Source organism: Globicephala melas, chromosome 2 (genome assembly GCF_963455315.2).
Source record: "Globicephala melas chromosome 2, mGloMel1.2, whole genome shotgun sequence".
Classification (NCBI taxonomy): Eukaryota; Metazoa; Chordata; class Mammalia; order Artiodactyla; family Delphinidae; genus Globicephala; species Globicephala melas.
Genome location: NC_083315.2, coordinates 848,746 through 872,939, shown reverse-complemented (window position 1 = coordinate 872,939; position 24,194 = coordinate 848,746). Strand labels below are relative to the sequence as shown.

The 24,194-nt window shown below is 41.1% G+C and overlaps 1 protein-coding gene across 5 annotated transcripts in view; it reads left to right on the top strand.

Moving 5' to 3' along the window:
• The window catches only part of MPP7 (MAGUK p55 scaffold protein 7), a 413,704-nt gene that overhangs the window by 206,002 nt on the left and 183,508 nt on the right, over positions 1–24,194 (top strand). For 4 of the 5 annotated variants that reach the window (XM_060291639.1, XM_030832320.2, XM_030832311.2 and 1 more), the window contains one exon: positions 10,673–10,871. In XM_060291639.1, coding sequence (XP_060147622.1) covers positions 10,835–10,871 — 37 coding nt within the window. In that variant the 5' untranslated portion in view covers positions 10,673–10,834. Of the gene's footprint in view, positions 1–10,672; positions 10,872–24,194 lie in introns of those variants that run through there. The other variant, XM_030832321.2, reaches the window with a different exon arrangement.

Here is a 24,194-nt window from a genome sequence, read left to right as displayed (position 1 = left end):
CCGAAGGCCCAGATCAGTGGAAGTCTGTGTGAGGAAGCAGGTGTGTGCCTGGTGCGAGTGTGGGGAGACAGTGCACCCCGCCTGGCAGGGCCCTGGCACCTGCAGGGCCTGCCTGCCTCGGGGTAGGGACGCTGGGGCAAGCGGGGAGCCGGAAGTGCCCGCGGGCACTGGGCATGGACGCTGAGCTCTTAGTACGTTTGATTGGTAGGGAATCTGCGTCCTCTGATCTAGTAATAAGTGTTTTACATCATGATCAGTGGGCTTCGCAGCTCTCCCTCCTTTGGGCAGGAGAAGTAGCAAGGGGGTGGGCAGAGGCATATAATACCCACCCTACTGTATATAAAATAGATAGCTACTGAGGACCTACTGTGTGGCTCAGGGAACTCTGCTCAGTAATGACCTGTATGGGGTAAGAATCGAACAGAGTGGATGTATGTATACGTATAGCTGATTCACTGTCTGTACACCTGAAACTGACACAACATTGTAAATCAACTAGACTCCAATCAAAAATAAAATAAAAGTAAACAAAACAAACCAACAAAATACCATGGCAGGAATTGGTAATGGGTTCACTGTTGACTCATTCATTCTTTCATTCATTCAACAAACACTAGGGAGCCACCTCTTACTGTATATGGCAGGCTCTGTTCTCAGACGCTAGGAATTCAGGGAGCATACAGGCAGAAGTCCCTGCCTCTCGTAGCTGACATTCTAGCAGGAAAGGCAGACAGTCGACTAGCTAAATGAAACACACGTAGTGATTAGACTGTGATGAGCGTGAAGAAGAAACGTCAAGTCGGGGTGGGGTTTGTGGGGAGATTCTGCAAAGGGCCGCCCAGGGAGTCCACTGAGACGCCATTTGGGGAAAGACCCACGAAGGCCGCCCGGGAGCTGTGCCCGTGTGCCCAGAGTCTGTGTCATTTGCTCTTTCTGCCAGGGCCTGCCCCCTAGAGTGTTAGTACAAGACAGTGTGCCCACAGGACCCCTCGAAGGCTTTGCAGAGTTCTGTGGAATGTTCTTTTGCGTAAACGTTTCCCATGGTTTCTGAACAATGACTGGCATGTTACTTCCCTTAGCAACTTAATTTTTGTTCCTTCTTCACGTGAAACTTGGGAAATGTTAGCTTTTTCTCTTTTCTGTTCATTCATTTCGTCCTGGAAATGAAAATAATCCTTTTCAGAGCTATGATATGCAGATTAAAAATTTACAAAGTATAGTCAGTAGATTCCAGCAACTAATATTAATGGTTTAAACATTGAGGTAGTTGAAGAAAATAACATTAAAAGGTATATGAACAACGAAATACTCAAAGTTAATTACCCTTGGGTGTAACTGACTCTGAGTGTGAGATTCTCTGCTGTTTAATACCTGAAGGGCCAGAACAGAACAGATACTCTGTTCATCAATGTAGGATTCACCGTTTTTCCGCACAATGTAACGTTAGGGTTTTGAATTATTCTTACGCAGGTTATTCTCTTTGCTTTCAACTTTGGATGTCATTAAAGTAGATGACGTCGGGCTTGCAGTGGTGATGCAGATCTACCCAAATCAGTCAGTAACTGGGGAGATCCCTGTAGCGCCAGCAGATAGAGGAGTTTATCTTTCTGTGGGTCTTGTCCTTTTACTGTTAAAAAAAAATCCAATTTGTGTTTCTTTATAGAGAAATAAATGATCAGGCTATACTTTAGGTTAGAGGCTTCTTTTATTTTTATTAGTAAATAAAATTAACTAATTTCCTTGTTTAAAAACTGAAATACATACTGTTTACTATTTATTTTTCAATACATTGAAACTGACATCATTGTTTCCTGAAGCATTTAGTGACAACCTGAGTGAATAAAATTACTTCATTTGTGGAAATGCCCCCCCGCCCAAATAAATAAATAAAGTAGATGAGTGTGTGAGAAAATAGGACATATAGGGACTTGAATAAATCTCATGTGCAAGAACGTGAGGATTTCCTTTAAGAGTATTAAGACCACCGTGGAGGAGAATTCAGTACAAAGTTGTCAGTATTATAAATGAACAGGGCTTTTGAATTAGATACTTGCTTTGGTCACTATCTATGATAGCTTTAAAAAATTAAATATGCATTAACTATTGTGTATTACATTTAGTTTCACTCTTTGGTCCTGTCCTTACTTAGAAAATACAGTTAATGTTGGTAGCAGGACGTAATTAATATTTTGCAGATAAGAATTGATATCTGGGAAGTTTATCTTTTGATGGTTCTGTTGTAGGGCCTGAGAAACTGATGAAAGTAGACAGTTCGTGTGATTTCTGTTGTCAGTAAACGAAGTCATGTTTCTCGGTGTCCAGACTCATTAGAGATGTTTTTAGCAGGCCGCATGTTAAGCAGCTATTGTGTTGGACCACACAGTATTTATTAGGACCCAGTAAGTAACAGTGTGTAAACGCTTACACGATTTACGTTGTTTAAAAACTATACCAGTGGTTTCCGTACATGATCAGTCTATCCGTCGGGAAGGGCCAGGTTGAGCGTCAGTAGCAAGCGGCTCCAACACCACGCTCATCGCTTGCTCATGCAGTGTGTCCATCGCGTGTTGGCAGGGGGCACTGCTCCGCGGCGGCCTCTGTCAGGCAGCTGGAACGCTGGACAGCTGTGAAAGGCGAGGCGTCGGATCTCATGGTGGCTGTTAAGTGCACCTTCCTGGAAGTGGCAAACCTGTTTCCTTCGTGTTACTGGTCAAGGCATCAGGGGTCTGCCGGAGAAGGCGGAAGCCTGGTGGCCCAAGAGCAAAAGCTAGAGGATGTGGATCTGAAATGCGCGGTTTTCTTACTTGTAAATAAAGAGGATAAAGTAAAAGGAGGACGTCAAGCAGAAGACTGAGAGTGGGGGAGCTGGTATTGGAGCATCTGTTATGTTCCCAGTGCTTCAGATATGTCTCATTTGGTCATCACAAGACGTGATGAGTCATAGAAGTGATTTCTGTTTGACGCCAGAGGGAACTGAATGGGGGGATTAAATTAGGGTGAAGAGGCAGCCCTGTGTAGCGTGTGGTTGCCAGCGTGGGTGCTGGTTCACACACATGCTGATGTGAGAATCCCTTCAAGCTGTGGCTTAGAGCAAGTTGCTTAGAACTCAGTTCCCTCATCTGTAGGACGATGATGATAGTCCTTATGTGATGAGATTATTGTGAGAATTAAATGAGACGTTGAGTTCTTAACCTAATGTCTGGGAAATTGGGTGCATTCAGTGTTATCTGTTGCTCACGTGTGTGTGTGTGTGTATTTTTTCTTTAATTGTTTTATTTGGTTTCCCAAGGTCTCACATCTTGTAAGTTGTGTGTGTAGTAAGTGGCAGAATCAGGAGACTGGACTGTCTCCCACCAAAGCCTGTATTCTTTTCATTATAGGACCTTTAAACGCTTGCTAGATTAGAGGACGTGAGAAGTAGAGAGTGATGAAAATGTGGTTGAAAAGTATTCATAAAAGATGTCGCCTGCTGATTGGCTCCTGTGGGTTAGGTGTTCTGCTTACGTCGTTGCATGTACTCTCATTTCATTACATCGTCTGGCCAAGACCATGGAGTCAGGAAGGCAGGGCTGGGCTCTCATCCGAGGTCTGTCCTGTGTCCAGATCTGCGCTCTCTTCATGAGGCTGCGCTGTCTCCCCGTAAGTAAAATAATTAGGTTACGCTGACCTTGAAGGATCAGGTCCGAGCTGTTGGCAGGCTGGAGCTGGTCACATACAGAAGCACTTCTGACCGGGGGTCTGTGATGCAGTTCTGAGGACATGTGATGATACAGGCTCCAACCTCAGGGAGATCTAGTGGGGGATTGTAAGCCCAGCAAAGATGCAAAATTACATCGATGTATCTTAATTATCAAAAGTGATCGGTCTTTTCAGTAGAGGGGACTTCAGGGAATGCTGGTGGAGTGCTGTGGAGGGTCTGGAACTGAGAATTAGGCAAGGAAAATGCGGTGCAGAAGTTGTTGTTCTCCCCTGCCCCCATCAAATAGAGGAAAGAATTTATGTAATACAGCAAACAAGTGGTTCATTCATGGTTGATAGTGTAATCTTGAAGACTGTCCGGTGGGTGGGAGAAGATAAACATAGCGAGAAGAGGTCGTTGTCAGAAGAGCGGGCTCACCGTGGGGCCGGGGCTGTGCACAGCACTGGGAGGCTGCTGAGTTTCCCGAGGACGTCTGAGAACCGGCACAGGGTTGCGGTGCACTGCTTGCGGTCGGTGGTTCAGGTCGTCTGGCGTGGGGTCATGGCTGGTGAGCCCCAGGTCGTTCCTTACACCTGGGCGTCCCGGTGCCCCTTCCCGGCAGGTGAGGTCCTGGGGTCCCGGGGCTCCTGCGACTTTCCCGGCAGCCTTGAAGCCTGAGTCTCGTGACCTGGGGGTTATAAAGCATTGTTTCTCATTTCCTCTCTTACATCTTCAAAGGTTTATAAAATTCTTTCAGTGGGAGTCCTCTTTTCTGTCGCTTTGGTTTTTTCCTTTCCGTTTGTGATATGTAAGTTTTGTATTACATAATAATTGAACCCTGGTGAGTTTGTAAAATGTGAGATGTTTTAATTTTTTGTAACTGTCCCCTTTTTTTGAAATCAGCACTTTCTGCGTTTGGTTGTATAAAGCATATTTTTTTATTGTCAGTGTGTAGACAGAAATTGTAGACAGTTTTTTTATTGTCTGACAGAGTCTAAGATTCTTGGCATAGACAAGATTGAAATGTGATTTTGTTTATGATTAGGAATTGCATAGGTTAAAATTCCATATACATTTCTGCATAATAGAAAACTGACAAAAATTTGAACTTTCTTTGAATATTTAAAGAATTACCAATAAAGAAGTTGCTGGAAAGCATGCTACTGTTGGACCCTTAAGTCAGTGGCAGATAGGGTATAATGTACAGGATGATGTCGGCAAATCTGACCCTCTTCTTTCCTGGAAATAAAATACTGTGGGAACAGGGTCACACCCACTCATTTGCGTATTGTCTGTGTTGAGCCTGGAGACCACGAAACCTAAAATGTTTACTGTCTGCCTTTTGTAGAACATTTGTTCCCGCTCTGGCCACAGGCAGCAGTTCTCAAACTTTGGGGTCTCTGGACCGTTTTAGACTCTTAAAAATTATTGAAGGCTCCGAAGTGTTTCGTTTATGTGTGTTATATTGATATTTACCGTATTGGAAACTGAAACAGAGAAATTTAAAAAAGTCGTTTCAATTCACTTAAAAAGAACAATATTAAACTTGTTATATGTTAGCGTAAATCATGTTTTTATGAAAAATAACCGTTTTCCAAAAAACAAAAACATGAGTGAGTTGGGAACTCCTCTAATGCCTGCCCGAATAGAAGACAGTTACATTCTCAGATGTGTATACTTTTCATTTGTTGCTCTATCTTTTAGTTGAAGGATATGAAGAAAAACCAGTCTTACACAGATCTGTAGTTGGAAAGGGGAGGAGTATTTCAGTAACCTGTTCAGGTAATTGTAGATGTTCTTTGTTACTGCAGTTGACCCTTGAACAGTGTGAGGATTAGGGGCGATAACTGTTCACGAAGTTGAAAATCCGCGTATAACTTCTAGTTGGCCTTCTATATCCGTGGATTCAGTCAGCCGCGGATCCCGCAGTCCTGTTAAATCTGTATAAATGGGGCCATGCAGATGAAACCCGTTGTTGTTCAGGGGTCAACTGTACCTCAAAGCTCGACATGTGGTAGTCTCAGTGTTGCAGTGTGGAATCTGAAAATACATCAACAGGCGTATCATATTGGAACTTTCAAATCTGTTGGTCTGTCCTGCGTTTTGACTGGATCTTTTATTCACACATTATTTTTTAAAATATTATGCATTGATAATTTCAAAAATATTGGTTCACTATCCACAGGTTGACACAATATAAAAAAAATCACATTTGCTCATATCACCACTGATCTTGGAAGGGCCAGTGGGTTTTGGGAAGCTGGTGGACCTGCGCAGAGCGGGAGCTGGTTTCAGGATGCTTGCATTTCGGTTAACACGGTGCGTTGCAAAGCGAGGACCACCTCTAGTGGACACAGGTTTTATAAAATTCTGGTTTTTTTGCTCGAGTGTTTATGCTTTATCATTAGCAATGCCTCAAGAGTCAGTTATTATTAATTTTACTACTTCATTAAGGACATTCTAAAGTCAATGCCCTTCCGTCTTTTTTTTTTTTTTTTAATGAGACTGCTTGGTAGTGAAGAATTAACTAGGACGAATAGTTTCCATTTGGTACTGTTATCTTGATTTTTGCTAAGGTACCCATGGTTTTGTCCACCAGTACTTTTCATCATTGGTGCAAATGTCCACACATTGCAAAAGGCAGATACCATCTTGATGGTTTTATGAAAATAGTTTGACTTCAGTGGCACCTCTGAAAGGATCTCAGAGACCACTGGTGTCTGCAGACCAAACTTCGAGAACTGATGGTATAAAAGGTTTCAACACCATTTTCTGTAAGCAGATTGATGCCACCTACCTGCACTGCTTCCTGTATTTTCTAACAATTATAATTTATGAAGATTTGCTGCTTCCATTGGCTAATACAACTCATGCATCTTTCAGGTAGAGTTTTTTTTGTTTTATGTCAGATTTGTTAAAAAAGGGTTTACCCTTTTTGTGTGTGTCATTGCTCTATTAGGTTTTGAAAGTGTAAGTTGAGAGTGTTTGTAACTCATGTGGTAATCCACAGTTGGATTACTGGGCACAGTTACTGTCTCTTGAAATGATGGGATCTTACTATGATTATTAGTTTATTTATGATGACAGTTAATTAAAAGTTTTCATATTCTTGAATACTCTTCCAAATAGAGAGGGCGTGAGTTTGGAAAATTAGGTCCAGTACCTGATTTCTCATTCATCTGTGTTAACCTCGTGCGTGTGTGTGAAATATTGTGATTTATATAATAAATATATACTTAGTGTTCTGTGTAACCCTTTCTGCTTCTAAAACCCTTGGAATTTCCTAAGTGATAAGAGTGACAAAGGTGTCTTCCGTTTTTCCTACTTTCAGCCATGCCTTTATGTTAACGAGGTGACTTTTGGGAAGCCCTTATGGACGGGGCTGGTGGCGAGGGCAGCCAACCTTGATTGGAGGGTTGGAGCGTTCAGTCCCACCCCACAACCTTCAGGGAGGGGAGAGGATCTGGAGGTTGAGTTCAGGCGCCAGTGGGCCAGTGATTTAATCAACCATGCCTGTGTGACGAAGCCTCCGGTCTGGAGAGCTTCCAGGCTGCGGACACGTGGAGATCTGGGGGAGGGCGGCTCCCAGGGAAGGGGTGGGAACTCCACCTCGCCCTGTGCAACCCTTCTGTCTGGCTGTCCCTCATCATTTCCTTTTACAGTTAACCAGTAACCTAAAAAGTAAATGTTTTCCTGAGTTCTGTGAGCCCCCCGGGCAAATTCAGTGAACCTGAGGGAGCTGGGGGAAGTTCTGATTGTAGTCAGTCGATGAGAAGCACAGGTGACAACCTGGGTTTGCAGGTGACATCAGAAGGGGGCCAGTCTTGTGGGGCTGAGCCCTTACCTTGTGGTATCTGGCCCTATCTCCAGGTAGACAGTGTCAGAACTGAGTTTAATTGTAGGTCACCTGACTGGTGTCACATTTCTGCCTGGGGTGTGGAAAACCACATCTGCTGTCAGAAAAGAAGTATTGATAGAGGAGATACACAGGAGGAGTGTGTGTGTGTGTGTGTGTGTGTGTGTGTGTGAGTGTGTGAGTGCGCACACATTAATAAAAGTTTTTGCAGATGGTTGTTTCACTGGGTGCAATTAAGACTTTTTTTTTTAGGGAAAACTCAAAAAACTTTCTGCTACAGACACTTGCACTTCTGTGGTTGACCACTAGATGTCATGAGTGCCTCGGGAGTCCTAAGGGTTGCCCAGGGCGGGTAGAAACTGAACATTGTAGGTTCTAGACCCTCGCATAGTTCACTGTTTCCATATGACGGATGCCAGAAGAACCTGATACAGTGTGATATATAGAAGCACGGTATGACTGGAATAATGAAATTTCAAAAATAAGCCCTTTTAAAGTGGGGTCGTAATGGTTCTGTTGGGGATCGTAAATGCTTCAGGTGCACTTGACACTGCACTTTCGTTCCTGGCGTTTGGGTCGCTCTCTTTTTTATGGAAAGATGGATTGAACTTCAATTTAAGAATATTCGGTAATCCCTCTCAGGACGTGCTGTAACAGCTGGTATTTTTGTGTTGCAGTAAATCGATTCCATACAACAGTCAGTAATAATCATGGCTGGATTCTGACAAATTCCAAAGCATTTTAAATAAGTTTAGCCAAAGAAAATAACATGATTACTACAGAAATTTAGCTCAGTTTGAAAGTTAAACCCAGCAACTCTGCTTCGTTCCACAGAATATTAACCATTTTCCTGGTTGGGATTTTATCAAACCATTTTTTTAAATTAATATACTTGTGTATGTTCTGAGAAGATAATTATCTTGTAGCATATATTTCTTAAATAATAGAACTTTGGAAAAAACTTAACCTTGAGTGTTTATTGTGAAATAAAAGATGAGAAATCCTGTGATAAAATCTTTTGTATGTGGCGTACGTGGAAAGCTGCAGCGTCAACTCAGGAGGATATTTTGATGTGAAATGTAAGGTGCTTTTAGTATTAACAGGATGTTTGTTTTAAGCATAAATTGGCTTCTATGTTGTATGTGGTTTATGAAATTGAAGCGTTGTAAGTTCGTTAAGGCTTGAAGGAAGTTGTAGTTTGCATGGTATAGATTATATAGTATGTGTATCTCTGTAGTTAGGTAATCTGTACCGTACAAATTACGATTTATGGCATAAAGAGCTTAAATTACATACATACACACTAGAATAAATACCTATCTACATACCTACGTATATGCCTTATGCCCTAATGGTAGAAATACGTGTGCATATACTTTACAAGTTATAACCGTTTTTCCCTTTTTTCTCAGCAGCAGAACAAAAGTTTACTAATTGAATGCGTTTTTTAAATTATGTATGGTCTGTTTTTTATTTTCTTTGCGTTTGAGTCGAGGAGCACTTTATGTAGTTGAATCTTAATCCTGATTGTTAGGATAACTTATGAAAGCAAAGCAGAGTTGCCTTTTAGAATTATTAGGGAAAACAGCGTCAGAGACGGGCACTAATGAAGCCTTGCTTTACCTTTTTCTGTCTTATTTTTAGCTTAGTGATTTATATTTAAAATAACTGCCTTCATATTTTTAATTAACACAGAGGATCTCTATGAATTTGTATGTGCATTTTAACTACGTCAACCTTTGTAATGTAAAACAAAACTCAAGACATTGCACCGGGTTGCCTGGTCCAAGATAGTCTGTTTGATGGTGAATATTTTTATGCTAACGTTTACTTTGATAATTAAAAAGCTAATTTAGAAGGCTTTAATAGAATCTCATAGTTTGAACTTTTTCATGAGGAATTTGGCAAGCTCATTTTCTTTATTCTGTAATATGAATCAGCAATTTAAAGGCTTTAGGGATTGAAGTGAGCCAGTTTTTCAAATGTTTACAGTATCTGTTTTTCTTGTTAATATATGTTAAAATATGCTTTTAAATCACCGAACTTGGTTTATAGAGAACTGGGAAAAATGCATTAAAAAGTGAATTTAAACATGTTGTGTGGCTCTTCTGATTTCTGAAAAATGTAAATGTGTATTTTCCGTTATTAGGCAGCCGTGGTCCAAATTTAAACCACATGGCGTCCTCCTAGGTGTAGGCCAATGGAAATTTTAATCTTGCTACTTTTATGTTTTCATTTTATAATCTCATTACCTGAATTAAAAAAAAAAACAGTCGTAATAGTTAGCATTCATTGTTTGAAGGGTGTTCATTGGATTATCCAGCAGTTCTAAATTGTTGTTCTCTTCATTTGCATATAAGGAAATTAAGGCTTAATAAGATTAAATAACTTTTCCAAGATCACAGAGCCAGCAGGATTAGAGATTAAGCAAACACTAGAGCCCTTGCTTTTAGTTACTGTACAATAGTGCCTTTACTGCTTATTTTGGGATAAAAGTTACTTAAAATAGTTATTTAAAAAATTGATATTTTCCAAGCTACATCAAAGCTGAGTTTTTACTAAAACAATTTATTTTCATATATTAGCTTGGATTGTTAGGTTTAGTGTAGATTATCAGCCGTCCTGTAAATCTATAATAATATCTTGCTTCAATTCTAGTATTCTTTCAAGGTTGTTGGTAATCTCGTTAGAGAACTTTGCAGTTGTCGTATTAGGATGAGTTACTTAAAAAAATTACAATTAGTTATAAGTTGTTGACAATTTAGAGAATCTCTGCTCTACGTTTTAGGAATACAGTTTTGAATTCTAACAGAAGGGAGGAATTTTAGAATGACGTTGGCTTACAAAAGCTTCCTTAAGTTCTCCATCTATGCAGTCAGTGGTTCTCAAACCAACTGTAAAAATCTTTAAGGAATCCTTGACACATTCACAAAGAACTTTCATGTTTTTAATTAGAAATCCCACGTCGAAATAAAAAACTCTCCCATTTCATATTTGTCTGTGGTCTGTAGAAGAAATTGTGAAGATTGTGATCTCCCTAAATAATGTGTTGGAATCAGCATTTTGAATTAGTTACAGAAAGTTGCTATTTAGTAATCTTGCCTCTTCTATTTTTAATGTGTTCCTTTTCTTTGTAGAAACGGACTGCAGGAGACATAGATCTGGGTAGACAGCGTGGCTGCAGGCCTCAGGGTTGGCATCCCTGCCGCCTTTGAACGGAGCGTGTTGGCAGTTCAGGGCCCAGCTCAGCCTGCATCCTGCATCCCGCATCCCACATCCTGCATCCCGCATCCTGCATCATGCCCGCGCTGTCCGCAGGCTCGGGGAGCGACACAGGTATGGAGCCCGTGAGGGGCACTTTTCCTCCCATCCTTACAAATCATCCAGTTCACAGTGAAAACCAGCATTGCTTTAAGCGACTGCAGACAGGCTTGTCTTTCTGAAACCAGAGTGAGGGCCATCATGGCCTCAGGATGAACGTTACTGGAGGACGAGGGCGGGACCGCTTTCTTGGGTACCGAGGGCTCCTGCTAACGCTCTTGTGCTGTTTTGCATTTTGGAACAATGCCGTACATTTACATTTCTTTTTTTAAAAATTAAGTATTTTAAAGATACAGAAAAGTGTGGAAAGTATCATGGTACTCATATTACCTGTCACTCTACTTTAATCATAGCGATGAATTTTTTTGGCCGTAGTTGCTCAGACCTCTCATTTTTTCCCCCCCCATTTTTCTATTTTCTTCTTTCTGTCCAGAGGTGAAAACTGTTCTGAAGTTGATATATGTCATTAAAGAACTCAATTAAAACAAGCACATTGTTATCAGTTGTAAGACTTAGTGATACTTAAAGCTTTACAAGAAAGGGAAAAAAACTCATGCATGTATGTATGTGTGAAATCCCCTCTTTCTGACCTGATTTAGAAGGTGGGATGGGGGTGGTCAGTGCCCCTTTGAAGCCCTTTCCTGGGGTTCCCCGGAATCAGCACTTTAGAAAAATGTAGATTCTTGGACCCTCCTCAGAATTATTAAAACAGAATGCGAGTGGGGTTGGGGAGCTGTAGCTTGCATTTTTAAGACCACTCAGAAGAGGGGGTGGCACAGAGTGTGGCTAAAGGGATGGGCTCTGTTGCACTGACCACACTGAGGTGGTCGCATTAACACCCTTCTGTAACCAGCTGAGATATGTCTTGTCCTGGACAGCCACTGGCACCCCAGTTTTTAAAGAGCTGAATCACAAATGTGATTTTGTGTTGTGTTAGGTGACCCTGGCCTTGTCACGTGCACGATTTGCCCGTACCGTTCTTTGCTGTTTCAAGCAGAGCCGTACTTACTCTTTGGCAAGTTTTTTCTTGTCTTTATCCATCAAGAATGATGTTCTTCTACTGTGATTTACACTGAGGATTAGTTTTTCTTAGGAAGTGATTTTGATTTTTAAATTACATAAAAATCTTTTTTTCTCAAGACATGAACTTGGAAGCAGCTCCCTTGGACAAAATTTTTTTTTCTTTTCAGTTTTTATATAGGCCCACATTGTGTTCCACTATATAAAATGAATGATTTAATTCTGTCGTGGTTTGGGAAATTATAGATAAAATTTATTTGAACCATAAATTTACTACAGTTTATGTAGTAAATAAGTTTTCTGCCTTGCCGTTCACCAAAAAATGTCTTAGTTTAATTGAATGCAAAATATTGTCGATTACACCTAACATGGGGAATGATTAAAGTGGCAGTTTAGGCGTCAGTCGTGAAAAATACCATAGGCTGTTTAGAATGGAAAAAGGACTGTAGGGCTTCCCTGGTGGCGCAGTGGTTCAGAGTCTGCCTGCCGATGCAGGGGACACGGGTTCGTGCCCCGGTCCGGGAAGATCCCACATGCCGCGGAGCGGCTGGGCCCGTGAGCCGTGGCCGCTGAGCCTGCGCGTCCGGAGCCTGTGCTCCGCAACGGGAGAGGCCACAGCAGTGAGAGGCTCGCGTACCGGAAAAAAAAAAAAAAAGGACTCTAGCACGCCTAGCTGGCCCGCTTGGTGCAAATCTAAAATACTGGTGCGACTCACTCCCGGCTTTGCGATAGTTTTTGACCAGTGTGTCCCAATAAGGTTTGAGTTGGGCAGAGGAGATTGTTTTAAGAGTCACAGCATTTAGGGGGACCCCAGGGTGTGGGCACCCATCAGATGCCACGTTCCCTTGTCCTTCCTTGTAGACCAGACGCCATGGATCAGTCAAGGGTCATTGTTACTGTCAGCAGCGTTGCTTAGCGATGGTCTCCAGGGGAACAGCGTTAGCATAGCTGAAGGGCGGTTCTCACGCAGTGGGTGCGGGTGCAACTCACAGTGGCCCCAGTGCACGCGTGGTGCTCACGTGGGGAAGTGCTTGCTGTGTAAACTTCCACCACTTCCTCTTCCTCTGAGAGCAGTTAGTTACACAAGTAATACATAAAACTACACAGATAAAAAAAGGAAAGAAACCCTTCCTACCCGCTCTTCCCCTTCCCCCAGTCTCCTTTTCTTTCTGTTTGATGAGTATCCTGCAAGAATTTTCTGTACATTAAACACTTATGTGCCTTTGTAAGTAAATGTGTGTGTACATAAGTATATTGTTTTGTCCTTTTTCTTATTTTTTAATCACAGATTCTGTCATACTCTATGGATCGTTCTGTGACTTTCTTTCTACACGAAGTAATGTCTCGAAGAGGTGTTTCTATGATGTGTGTGTGTGCATACATCTGTATATATAAACATAGATACTCCAGATTCTCTTCAACTAATGCATAGTTTTCCATCGTGTCACAGTACATTGTGTAGTGAACCAGACTACCCTTAATGAAAGCCCTGGTTTTGTTCCTTTTGTAATATTTTAGGAGAAAAGATGTACACATTTAATGGATGTTGTCAAATTGTCCTCCAGAGGTGTTAAACCACTTAACAATCCACGGACAGTACCTTAAGAATCGTTTCCCCCATGTTCTTGGCAATATTCGCTATTATGTCCTTATAATTTTTACCAGTCTGATGGGGAAATACGGTAAATGTGCCTTGCTGCCCACACTGAGCACACTTCCCTTTGTTTAATGGCCGTTATTCCTCTGTGATTTGTTCTTATCCTTTTCCCATTCTATTGGTTTATCATTTTCTTATTTATTTGCAGTATTTATTTGTATTTTTTGTTGTTGGTGTTTTTTTTTTTTTTTGCGTTACGCGGGCCTCTCACTGCTGTGGCCTCTCCCGTTGCGGAGCACAGGCTCCGGACGCGCAGGCTCAGCGGCCATGGCTCACAGGCCTAGACACTCCGCGGCATGTGGGATCTTCCCGGACCGGGGCACAAACCCGTGTCCCCTGCATCGGCAGGCGGACCCTCAACCACTGCGCCACCAGGGAAGCCCTATTTATTTGTATTTTGTGTATTAACCCTTTGGGTCATTTTAGGTTGAACACCATTTCTTCTGGTCATTTGTCCTTTTTTTCTTCCTTAAATAGTATCATTTTTAAAATAGAAGTTGAAAACTTTTATATGGACAAATCAGTATTTTCTGTGTGGTGAATGCTTTTTTCCTTGTGCTTAGGCAGGATTGAGAAGATAGTCTCTAAGATCTTCTTTTAATAATTAAAAAAATTTTGGGACTTCCCTGGCGGTCCAGTGGTTGAGACTCCGTGCTCCCAATGTAGAGGGCGCAGGTTCAATCCCTGGTCGGGGAACTAAGATCCCGCATGCCGCATGGCGTGGCCTAAAAATAATAATGATTTTAAAAATTTGATTTTACACATTTGGAATTTCAGTCCAACTAGTTTGCATGTGGAATGAGACAGTGATCAAATCTTAACCTATTTCCCACGTGAAGAGCCAGTAGTCCCCAAATCACTCACTCAATAGCCCAGCCTTTTCACATAAATGTGTATTAGCCCCTCTCGTGTATACATATGTTCTGGGTTTTCTTTCTTAGCTGTTATGATCTGGTGATCTTATTTAAAAAAATTTGTTTTTAAATTTTATTTTTAGAGTAATTTTAGATTTAGAGAACGATTATGAAGATAAGACAGAGAGTTCCAATATCCTTTATGCTTGTTGCCCTGATTATTAACATCTTACCTTAGTTTGGTACGTTCATTTCAATTAGAAAATCAGTACTGATACATTATTATTAGCTAAAGTCTATACTTTATTCAGATTTTCTTAGTTTCCGTTAATATCCTTTTTTGGGTCCAGGGTCTCACATTATATTTAGTTGACCTCGTCTCATTAGGCTCCTCTTGGCTGTGCAGTTTCCTTAGACTTTCCTCGTGTTTGACGACCTTGACCGTTTGCGAGAGTAGTACTGGTCAGATATGTAGTGGAATTCCCTCTGTTGGAATTTGTCTGATGTAAAGTGCCACTGTCGTCATATTGTATATTAAGGGGACATGCTGTCCACTTGGTTTATGACTGTTGATGCTGACTAAGTGACTGATGTGATGTTCGCCCCACCTCCCCACTGGACAGTGACTCTGTCTGCCCACCCTGTCCCGCTGTGCTCTGGGGAAGGACGTCTGCGTGCCTCTCACATTCGAAGGGCGTGTGTCCTGCTCTCCTTCAGGGTGACGGATCCCTGTAACTTATTTGGAATACTTTCTCTCTTCTCTCCCATTAATTTATTCAATCCTTTTTCATATCCGTGTGGACTCTTGGATGTTTATTGACACTTCGGGACATAATTCACTTCTACTTCACTTACTTTATTGTTCAAATTGTCCCAGCTTTGGGGCCACTGGGAGCTTTTTCAGTTGGTTTCTTTGACGTATCCCTATCCACAGGGGCGTGTTTTAAACGCTTCCTTACTTTGGGCATGACGGGACGCTCCAGGTTAATCTTGCAGTGCCCCGTCTAGAATCAGCCATTTCTCAAAGGACCACCAGCTCCTTTTATTAGGGAATGGGATTAGAAACCAAGATCTGGATGGTAGGTTTGCACAGTGGTTTTTCTTTTAGGCCCTCTCATCTGGCAGAGCAAAGGAATACATGTGTGTGTACTGACCCGTGTATATATGCACATATATGAACATTTCTGTGTGCAATCGTCTGTAAGTATATTAAGCTGCATATGAGTTCTTACTGGTGTCTCCAGCTCTAAACCATAGGAAATGGATCATTTTAGCCTCCTTCCCTTGTCTGTAAACTCCCGCTGGCTACCGCCACCCACCACGCGCCATCTAGCTACTGAATCGTTCAGCCCAGTGTGCGTGTGTAGTAGTGTCCAAACTGTTACCTGTCCCTCCTTGGGACACAGCTTTTATCAGCTAGAGAGTTGATCTTGTTTTCGTTCCTGTGATAGTACCGTTCTGTTTTTAATCTTATGGACTCGTTCTTTCCCTGCATAGTACCTGTGTTAGTTTTACAAATTCATTAGGTCTGAATTTCACAAATATCATATAATGTGGAATATAATATATATACAGAAACGCATGTAAAACTTTCATAGTACAGTTTTAAGAGTGATTATAATGCCAACGTCCATGTGGTCACCACCTGAGGAAAGAAACTGAACCCCTGAGAGCATCCCGTGCGCTTCCTCCACTCGCTGCCTCCCCAGCCACCATGGCGACGGACAGCAAAGAAGATCCTGCCTCACAGTGTACACAGAACGTATGTTTTAAGCACCCCTAGGCACTTTGGTTTAATTTCGCCCGTTGTTGAGCTTTATAAATGGAATTTTACCACATGAACTTTTTTTAGGTTAGTGGTGACTGTTTAGAATGAGGGAAAAAATAACAAATTACGAATTTTTAAAAGTGGATACATAAAATAAATATTACGGAATCCAGGGGAAAAGCATAATATTTTAGTGAACTGCCCGACATACCTCTATACTTGGTTTTCTTCTTTATTTTTTGGCCGTCTACTTTTTGATTGCCTCTTCCTATGACGGTGAGTTTTGCAGTATTTACTTCAAGAGAAGAGAAAGGCGGTCCAGCCTGCAAAGGAGAAGTGCAGTGTAGACAGTACTCCTGACACTCAGTAGCTCTCACTCCAGGTGTGTGGGTTTCCCTGACACCGAGCGGTTCTCTGCGACACCAGCTGGGTGTCCCAGAGCTCGGTTCTGACACACGCTGGTGGTCGCGCAGACCTCACAGGCTCAGTCCCCGTAAGACGCCCCAACTTCAGATAGCAGTTACAAGTAATAGGCCCCCAGGTTGCCCACAGCTTCTGTCTAGCATGGCTGCAAAGTGGGGTCCCACAGCTGCCTCCTTGCATTCTGTCCTTTGCTAGAACAGCTCACAGAACTAAGGGAAAGATGTAACTCATCCTCGTCAGGTTACTGTGTAATAAAAGGCAGGATAAAGGATACAGATGAGGAGATGCGTAGGTGGGGTCTGGGAGGGTCCAGAGACCAGGAGACTCTGTCCCTGTGGGAGTTGGGGACCGTCACCCACTGTGTGTAGAAGTGTTCACCAACACAGAAGCTCGCTGAACGCCGCAGTACTGGGATTTCTGTGGTGGCTTCATCCCATGGGCGTGGGCCATTTATTCACTCCACATTCAGCCCCTTTCCTCCTCCAGGACGTGGGAAAGGCCCTGTCACTCCATATCTGTATCTGTTGTTCACGGTGGTCCATATGTAGTGGTAGCTCGTGGTAGCTTTAGCGTGCACTTCTGGGTTGTTCATGAGGCTGAGCACATGTTCACATTGGCCGTTTCGATGTTCTCTTCGTGAGGTACCGACTCACATCTTCTGCTTATTTTTCAAGTGCCTGGTCTTCTGTGTAGGGCATTTTTCTGTGTCCTGGATTCCGTCCGTCGTCAGCTTTGCTAGCTGACAGCCGTCTTCTCTTGTTCTGTGGCCTGTCTTCTCATTCTCCTTGCCTCCTGCCCTGGTCCACGTGCAGGAGTCACACATTTCAGGGCAGCTCATCACCACGTCCTTTATGGTGAGTGATTTCTGTATTTTATTCATGAACTGTTCCTCAGCCTATGGTCAGGAACTTATTCATTTTTCCTTTCACATTTTGATTTTAATACTCTAGGATAGATTTTTGTGTAAGGTGTGAAGTAGGCTACAGATTAACTTTTCCCACGTGGATGTCCAGCTGTCCCGCCGTGACGCTGTAAAGACTGTCCTTTCTCCCCTGCGGGCAGAGCTGCCATGTGGGACCTTGATTACAGTGTTGACTGTCATTGTGACTCAGCATCCCTGTTTTCAGTTCTGGATCTCAAAAGGAGTTACTTCAGCATTTCTTCGTTGTCATGCTCGCTCTAGGTTTTTTTCATGTATGCCCTTTATTAGATTAAGGAAGTTTCCTTTTATTCTTAGTTTGCAGAAAACTTTTTAAAAATCACTAGCCATTGAATTTTGTCAAGTGCGTTTTATTTGTTCACTGTAATCATATGATTTGTTTCCTGTACATCTCAATATAGCAAATATCACTGATGTTTGAATGTTACGCTAACTGGCATTTTAGGGATAAGCCCAATTTGCTGCTGATTTCTTATCCCTTTCATATAGCCTGCTGGATTTGGCTTGCTCCCATTTTATCTACAGTTTTAATATCTGTGTCTATGAGTGATTGTAGCCTGTAATTTTCCTTTCTCATTCTCTCGGCAGGTTTTCACAGTCACGTAGTGTGTTGGAAAGTCTTTACTCCTGTTCTCTTCTGTTCCTGTGTGTTCATTAGAACACTTCCGTTTATCATTTTAGATTTCCCCTTAATTATTCTGAAGTCATACACTCTCTTTCTCTATTTTTAGTGGCTACCGTAGAAATTACAACATGCGTCCTTTATTATAAAATCCCCCGTTAATCTGTGCCTTTATCGTCATCCTGGACAATCTAAAGACCTTACACTCTTACCCTGTATGCTTCCCTCCCCGTTTATATGCTGTTGTGTCATGTATTTTGATTCTCTATTGAAAAACAAAACCCAAACCTTGAAGATGTCAGCTTCATAGCATCTTACAACTTGGCATTTTAATCCAAGATGACTTTTCATCTGGTTAATATAAAACTCTTTAGAATTTCCACTATTGAAGGTCTGCTGATGTCCAACTGTCTCTGTTGTCGTGTCGGACGTGCTTTCATTTGCTTCATTTAGAAAGGTATTCTTACTAAGCATAGAATTCTAGGTTGGCATTATTATTTTTTCAGTGTACTAAGAACGAGAAGATGAAGAAACGATATCTTTAAAGTTGCTATTTAGGACTTCCCTGGTGGCGCAGTGGTTGAGAGTCCACCTACCGATGCAGGGGACACGGGTTCATGCCCCGATCCGAGAAGATCCCACATGCCGTGGAGCGGCTGAGCCTGTGAGCCACCGCTGAGCCTACGCGTCCGGAGCCTGTGCTCCGCAACGGGAGAGGCCACAACAGTGAGAGGCCCGCATACCGCAAAAAAAAAAAAAAAAAAAAATTGCTATTTAGAAATCAGCTGTCAGACTCTCTGTTTTAAAGTAATCTATCTTTTTTCTCTAAGATTTTTTTTTTCTATTCTTGCTGTGTGTCTAGGTAGAATTTCTTTTTTTTCTATTCTTTTAGAATTCTTTTGGCTTTTTGGATGTATGTGTTCATGTATTTCATGAATTCTGGAAAATTTTCGGTTGTTATCACTCAGATATTACCTGTGCTCCATTCTTTCTCTCATTTCTCTTTCTGTGTGTCGGTTAATATGTGTAAGGCTTTTTCTGTGTCCCTTATTTCTCATGTCACTCTTCTGGATTTACCTCTCTTGGCACTCTCATTCTTTTCTCTGAGTAACTCTCACCTGTCTTCCATTTTTAATCCTTTCTGGAGCTGTATATGATCCCCTTTACATCCCTGCATTAAGTTTTTAATTAATTAAAAAGTTTTTAAAAAACAAGTTGTTTAGTTCTTGAAAAGGTTGTTTGCACCATAGATCAGTTTTGTTAGGAAATCTGGCTAACCTTATTTCCAACATGAAAATCATGATGTTTTTATCTTGAAAGTGATAGATTCACGTTCTTGGAGATACTGAGTGTATCACTGAGATACACCACGAAAGGAAGCCATTTGAAATAACAAAAGACTTCATTAGCATTGTCTGTCATGAAGTGTTTTGTTCTCATCTTTCACTTCAAAGGCTAATATGATCATTTCCCCCCCTTGATTGTTTGTACATTTCATCGTTGACCTTGCTGCCCTTTTCTTCTGATAGTTCCCCAAAAGAAGTATATACCCGGTAGCTTTGAGCTGACCACGTTCATATGGTCACAGTTCCTTGCCTCAGCAAGTTGAGCTCATTAGGCATGTGGTTGATGGGTAGCTGTTAAGTGTGAACAAAAAGCAGTGTGTGAACCCACATTTGGGTACAAGTTTTCTTCTTTTTGGTAGTAGTGTACTTCTTAGAGCATAGAGCTTGTGCTCCCTTTAAACTGAATCAGTACACTTATTTCCATCCTCGTCTCTGCTCACAAACTGTTGATGAACTAAGTGAAGAAGTTTCTCTCCAGGTAGTACGGGTTTTTCAGTGTTTAACAGAAAAATCACTACGTGGGGTTTCTCCCAGTGGCTCACAGGTGGAGACTGTGTCTCAGCTTCTGTCCTGCTGGTGGTTTCCTCCAAAGGGTACAGTCAGCATGTGCCAACACGCCTCCATGATGGCAATGGCTCTCCCACAGTGCGCACCTCTGCTGCTACAGAGAGTCCCACAGAGTCATCTCATGGAGGAATTTCGCCAGTAATTTTCATTCATTGCATAATATTTGTCTTTCATTCTGAGGCTCATTTTATAATCTTTATGGCAATAGTGTGACCTCTGTTTTAGCTGTAAGGAATGCAGTATTTAGCGATGTCTATATAGTTTTGGGGGTTTTTTTTCACTTTTCAGTTTTTTTAAATTGAGGTAAAATGTATATAATATAAAATTTGCCATATTAACCATTTTAAATGTACAGTTTAGTGGCATTAATTGCATTCAAAATGTTGTGCAGACATCACCACTGTCTATTTTCAAAACATTTTCATCACCCCAGACAGAAACTGTATCCGTTTAGCAGTAACTCCACTTGCCCCCGACTGCCAGCTTCTGACGTCACCGTTCCACTTTCTGTCTCGATTTTGCCTATTTCAGGTATCTCCCGTAAGTGGAGTCATGTAACATTTGTCCTTTTGTGACTGACTTACGCTACTTACCATAACGTTTACAAGGCACATCCATGTTCCGATCCATGTATCAGCACTACATTCCCTTTTATGGTTGAAGGATATTCTTTTGTATGTACACACTGAATTTTGTTTATCCGTTTTTCTGCTGGTGGACACTTGAGTTGTTTCTACCTTGTGACCGTAGTGAATAATGCTGCAATGTCAGTTGTTGTTCAAGTATCTGTTGGAACCCCTGATTTCAGTTCTTTTAGGTGTGTGCCTAGGAACACAGTTTCCTGCTCGGATTCTGTGTTCAGCTCTCTGAGGAACCACCAGACTGTTTTCTAGTCTGCACCATTTTATATTTTCACCAGCAGTGTATGAGAGTTTATATCCTCACCCATACTTGTTATTTTATGTAGTTTTAAAATTATAGTCATCCTAGTAGGGGCGAGGTGGTAGCTCATGGTGGTTTCTGTGTGCATTTTCCTAATGACTGATGATGTCGAGCATCTTTTCAGGGCTTGTTGGCCATGACCAGTTGACCCTTGAGTGACACAGGTCAGTTTTCTCTTACATTGCTTATGCTTTTGTATATTATATCCCCATGTCTCTTTATAACTGGAAATTTGTACCTTTTTACTCCCTTCACTCATTTTGCCCGCCCTCCACCCCCACCTCTGGCAATCACCAGTCTGTTCTCTGTACCTGTGAGCTGCTTCTTGTTGTTGCTGTGTTTAGATTCCACATATAAGTGAGATCATAAGGTATTTGTCTTTCACTGTCTGACATTTCACTTAGCATAATACCCTCAAGGTCCATCCGTATTGTCACAAATGGCAAGATTTCATTCTTTTTTTAATGGCTGAATAATATGCCATTGTGTGTGTGTGTGTGTCAGAGACATTTTATCTATTCATCTGTCGATGGACGTTTAGGTTGTTTCCATATCTTGGCTATTGTAAATAATACTGTAATGAACGTTGGGGTGTATATATCTTTTTGAGTTAGTGGTTTTTGTTTGCCTTGGGTAAATACCCAGAAGTGGAAATGCTGGATCATATGGTAATTCTATTTTTAATTTTTTGGAAGAACCTCCTTACTGTTCTCCATAGCGGCTGCACCAATTTACAATCCTACCAACAGTGCATGAGGGTTCCCGTTTCTCCACATCCTTACCAGAACTTGTTATTTCTTATCTTTTTGATAGTAGCCATTCTAACAGGTGTGAGGTGGTATCTCATTGTGGCTTTGATTTGCAGTTCTCTAATAATTAGCAGTGTTGAACATCTTTTCACGTGCCTGTTGGCCCTCTGTATGTCTTCTTTGGAAAAATGTCTATTCAGATAATCTGCCTTCTTTTTAACCCCTTATGATGTATATAATTTGCAAATATTTTTATTTTATCGGTTGCCTTTTGATTTTGTTGATGGTTTCCTTTGCTGTGCAAAAGCTTTTTAGTTTTATGTAGTCCTGCTTGTTTATTTTTGCTTTTGTTGCCTTTGACTCTGGTGTCAAATCCAAATAATCATTGCCAAGACCAGTGTCAAAGGAGCTTCCTGCCTATGCTTTCTTCTAGGAGTTTTATGGTTTCAGGTCTTACATTCACATCTTTAATCCATTTTGAGTTAATTTTTTGTGTAAGGTAGTGGTCTAGTTTCTTTTTTTTTGGCCTGTGGCTGTCCAGTTTTTCCAGCACCAGTTATTGAAGAGACTCTCCTTTCCCCATTGTATATTCTTAGCTCCTTTGTCATAAATTGAATGACCACAAATGCATGCTTCTGGGCTCTCTATTCTGTTCAGTTGATCTATGTGTCTGTTTTTATATCCTTACCATACTGTTTTGCTTACTATAGCTTTGTAATATAGTTTGAAATCAGGGAGCATTATGCCTCCACCTTTTTATTTCTCAAGTTTGCTTTGGCTGTTGCAGTCTTTTGTGGTTCCATACAAATTTTATGACTGTTTGTTCTATTTCTGTGAAAAATGCCTTAGGAATTTTCATAGGGATTGCACTGAATCCTTTGGGTAGTAGATTTCTTTGGGTAGTATGGACATTTTAACAATATTAATTCTTCCAATCCTTAAGTGTGGAATATCTTTCCGTTTATTTGCGTTTCTCAATGTCTTCCATCAGTGTCTTAAAGTTTTCAGTGAACAGGTCTTTCACGTCATTGGTAAAATCTATTTCTAAGTATTTTATTCTTTTTGATGCAGTTGTAAATGGGATTACTTTCTTAATTTCTCTTTCTGATAGTTTAGTGCATGGAAACACAGTAGATTTCTGTACATGATTTTGTATCCTGCAGCTTTAATAAATTCATTTATTTATTGTAACTTTTTTTGGTGGAGTCGTTATGGTTTTCTATATATAATAGCACATCATCTGCAAAGAGTTACAGTTTTACTTCTTCCTTTTTGATTTGGATACCTTTTATTTCTTTTCCTGGTCTGATTGCCATGGCGAGGGCTTCCAATACTTGGTTGAATAAAAGTGGTGAGAGCGAGCGTCCTTGTCCTGCTCCTGGTCTTAGAAGAAATGCTTTCAGTTTTTCACCTTTGACTATGATGTTAGCTGTGAGTTTGTCTTAAATGGCCATTATTATATTGAGGTATGTTCCCTTTATACCCACTTTGTTGAGACTTTTTATCATGAAGGAATGTTGAATCTTGTCACATGCTTTTTCTGCATCTATGGAGATGATCATATGATTTTTATTACTCATTCTGTATATGTGGTGTATCACAAATTGATTGATTTGCGGATGCTGAACTATCCTTGCATTCCTGGAATAAATCCCACTTGATTATGGTGCATCACCTTTTTAACGTATTGTTGAATTTCGTTTGTTAATGTTTTGTTGAGGATTTTTACAGCTATGTTCATCAGGGATATTAGCTTGTGATTTTCTTTTCTTGTGTTGTCCTTGCCTGGTTTTGATATTAGGGTAATGCAGGCCTTGTAAAATGAGTTTGGAAGTGGTCCCTCTTCTATTTTTTGGAAGACTTGAGAAGGGTTGGCATTGATTCTCCTTTGAATGTTTGCTATAATTCATCGGTGCCGCCATCTGGTCCTGGGCTTTTGTTCGTTGGGAGGTTTTTGATTACTAATTCAATCTCCTTGTTAGTAATGCCTGTTCACATTTTCTGTTTCTTTATGATTCCCTCTTGGTAAGTCGTATGTTTCTAAGGAATTTACCCATTTCTTCTAGGTTGTCCAGTTTGTTGGTGCATATTGTTTGAAGCAGTCTTTTAATCCTTTTGGTTTTGTAGTATCAGTTCTAACAGCTCCTCTTTCATTCTTGATTTATTTATTTGAGTCCTCTCCTTTTTTTTTCTTGGTGAGTTTGTCAGTTTTATCTTTTCAAAGAACCAGCTCTTGGTTTTATTGATTTTTTTCCCCTCTTGTCTTTAAGTCTCTAATTCGTTTAATTCTGCTGTCATCTTTTCAAAATTTCCTTCCTTCTACTAACTTTGGGCTTTGTTCTAGTCCTTGAGTTATAAAGTTTGTTTATCTGAGATTTTCCTTGTTTCTTGAGTTTTAGGCATTTATATCTATGAAATTCCCTCTTAGAAATGCTTTTGCTATATTACCT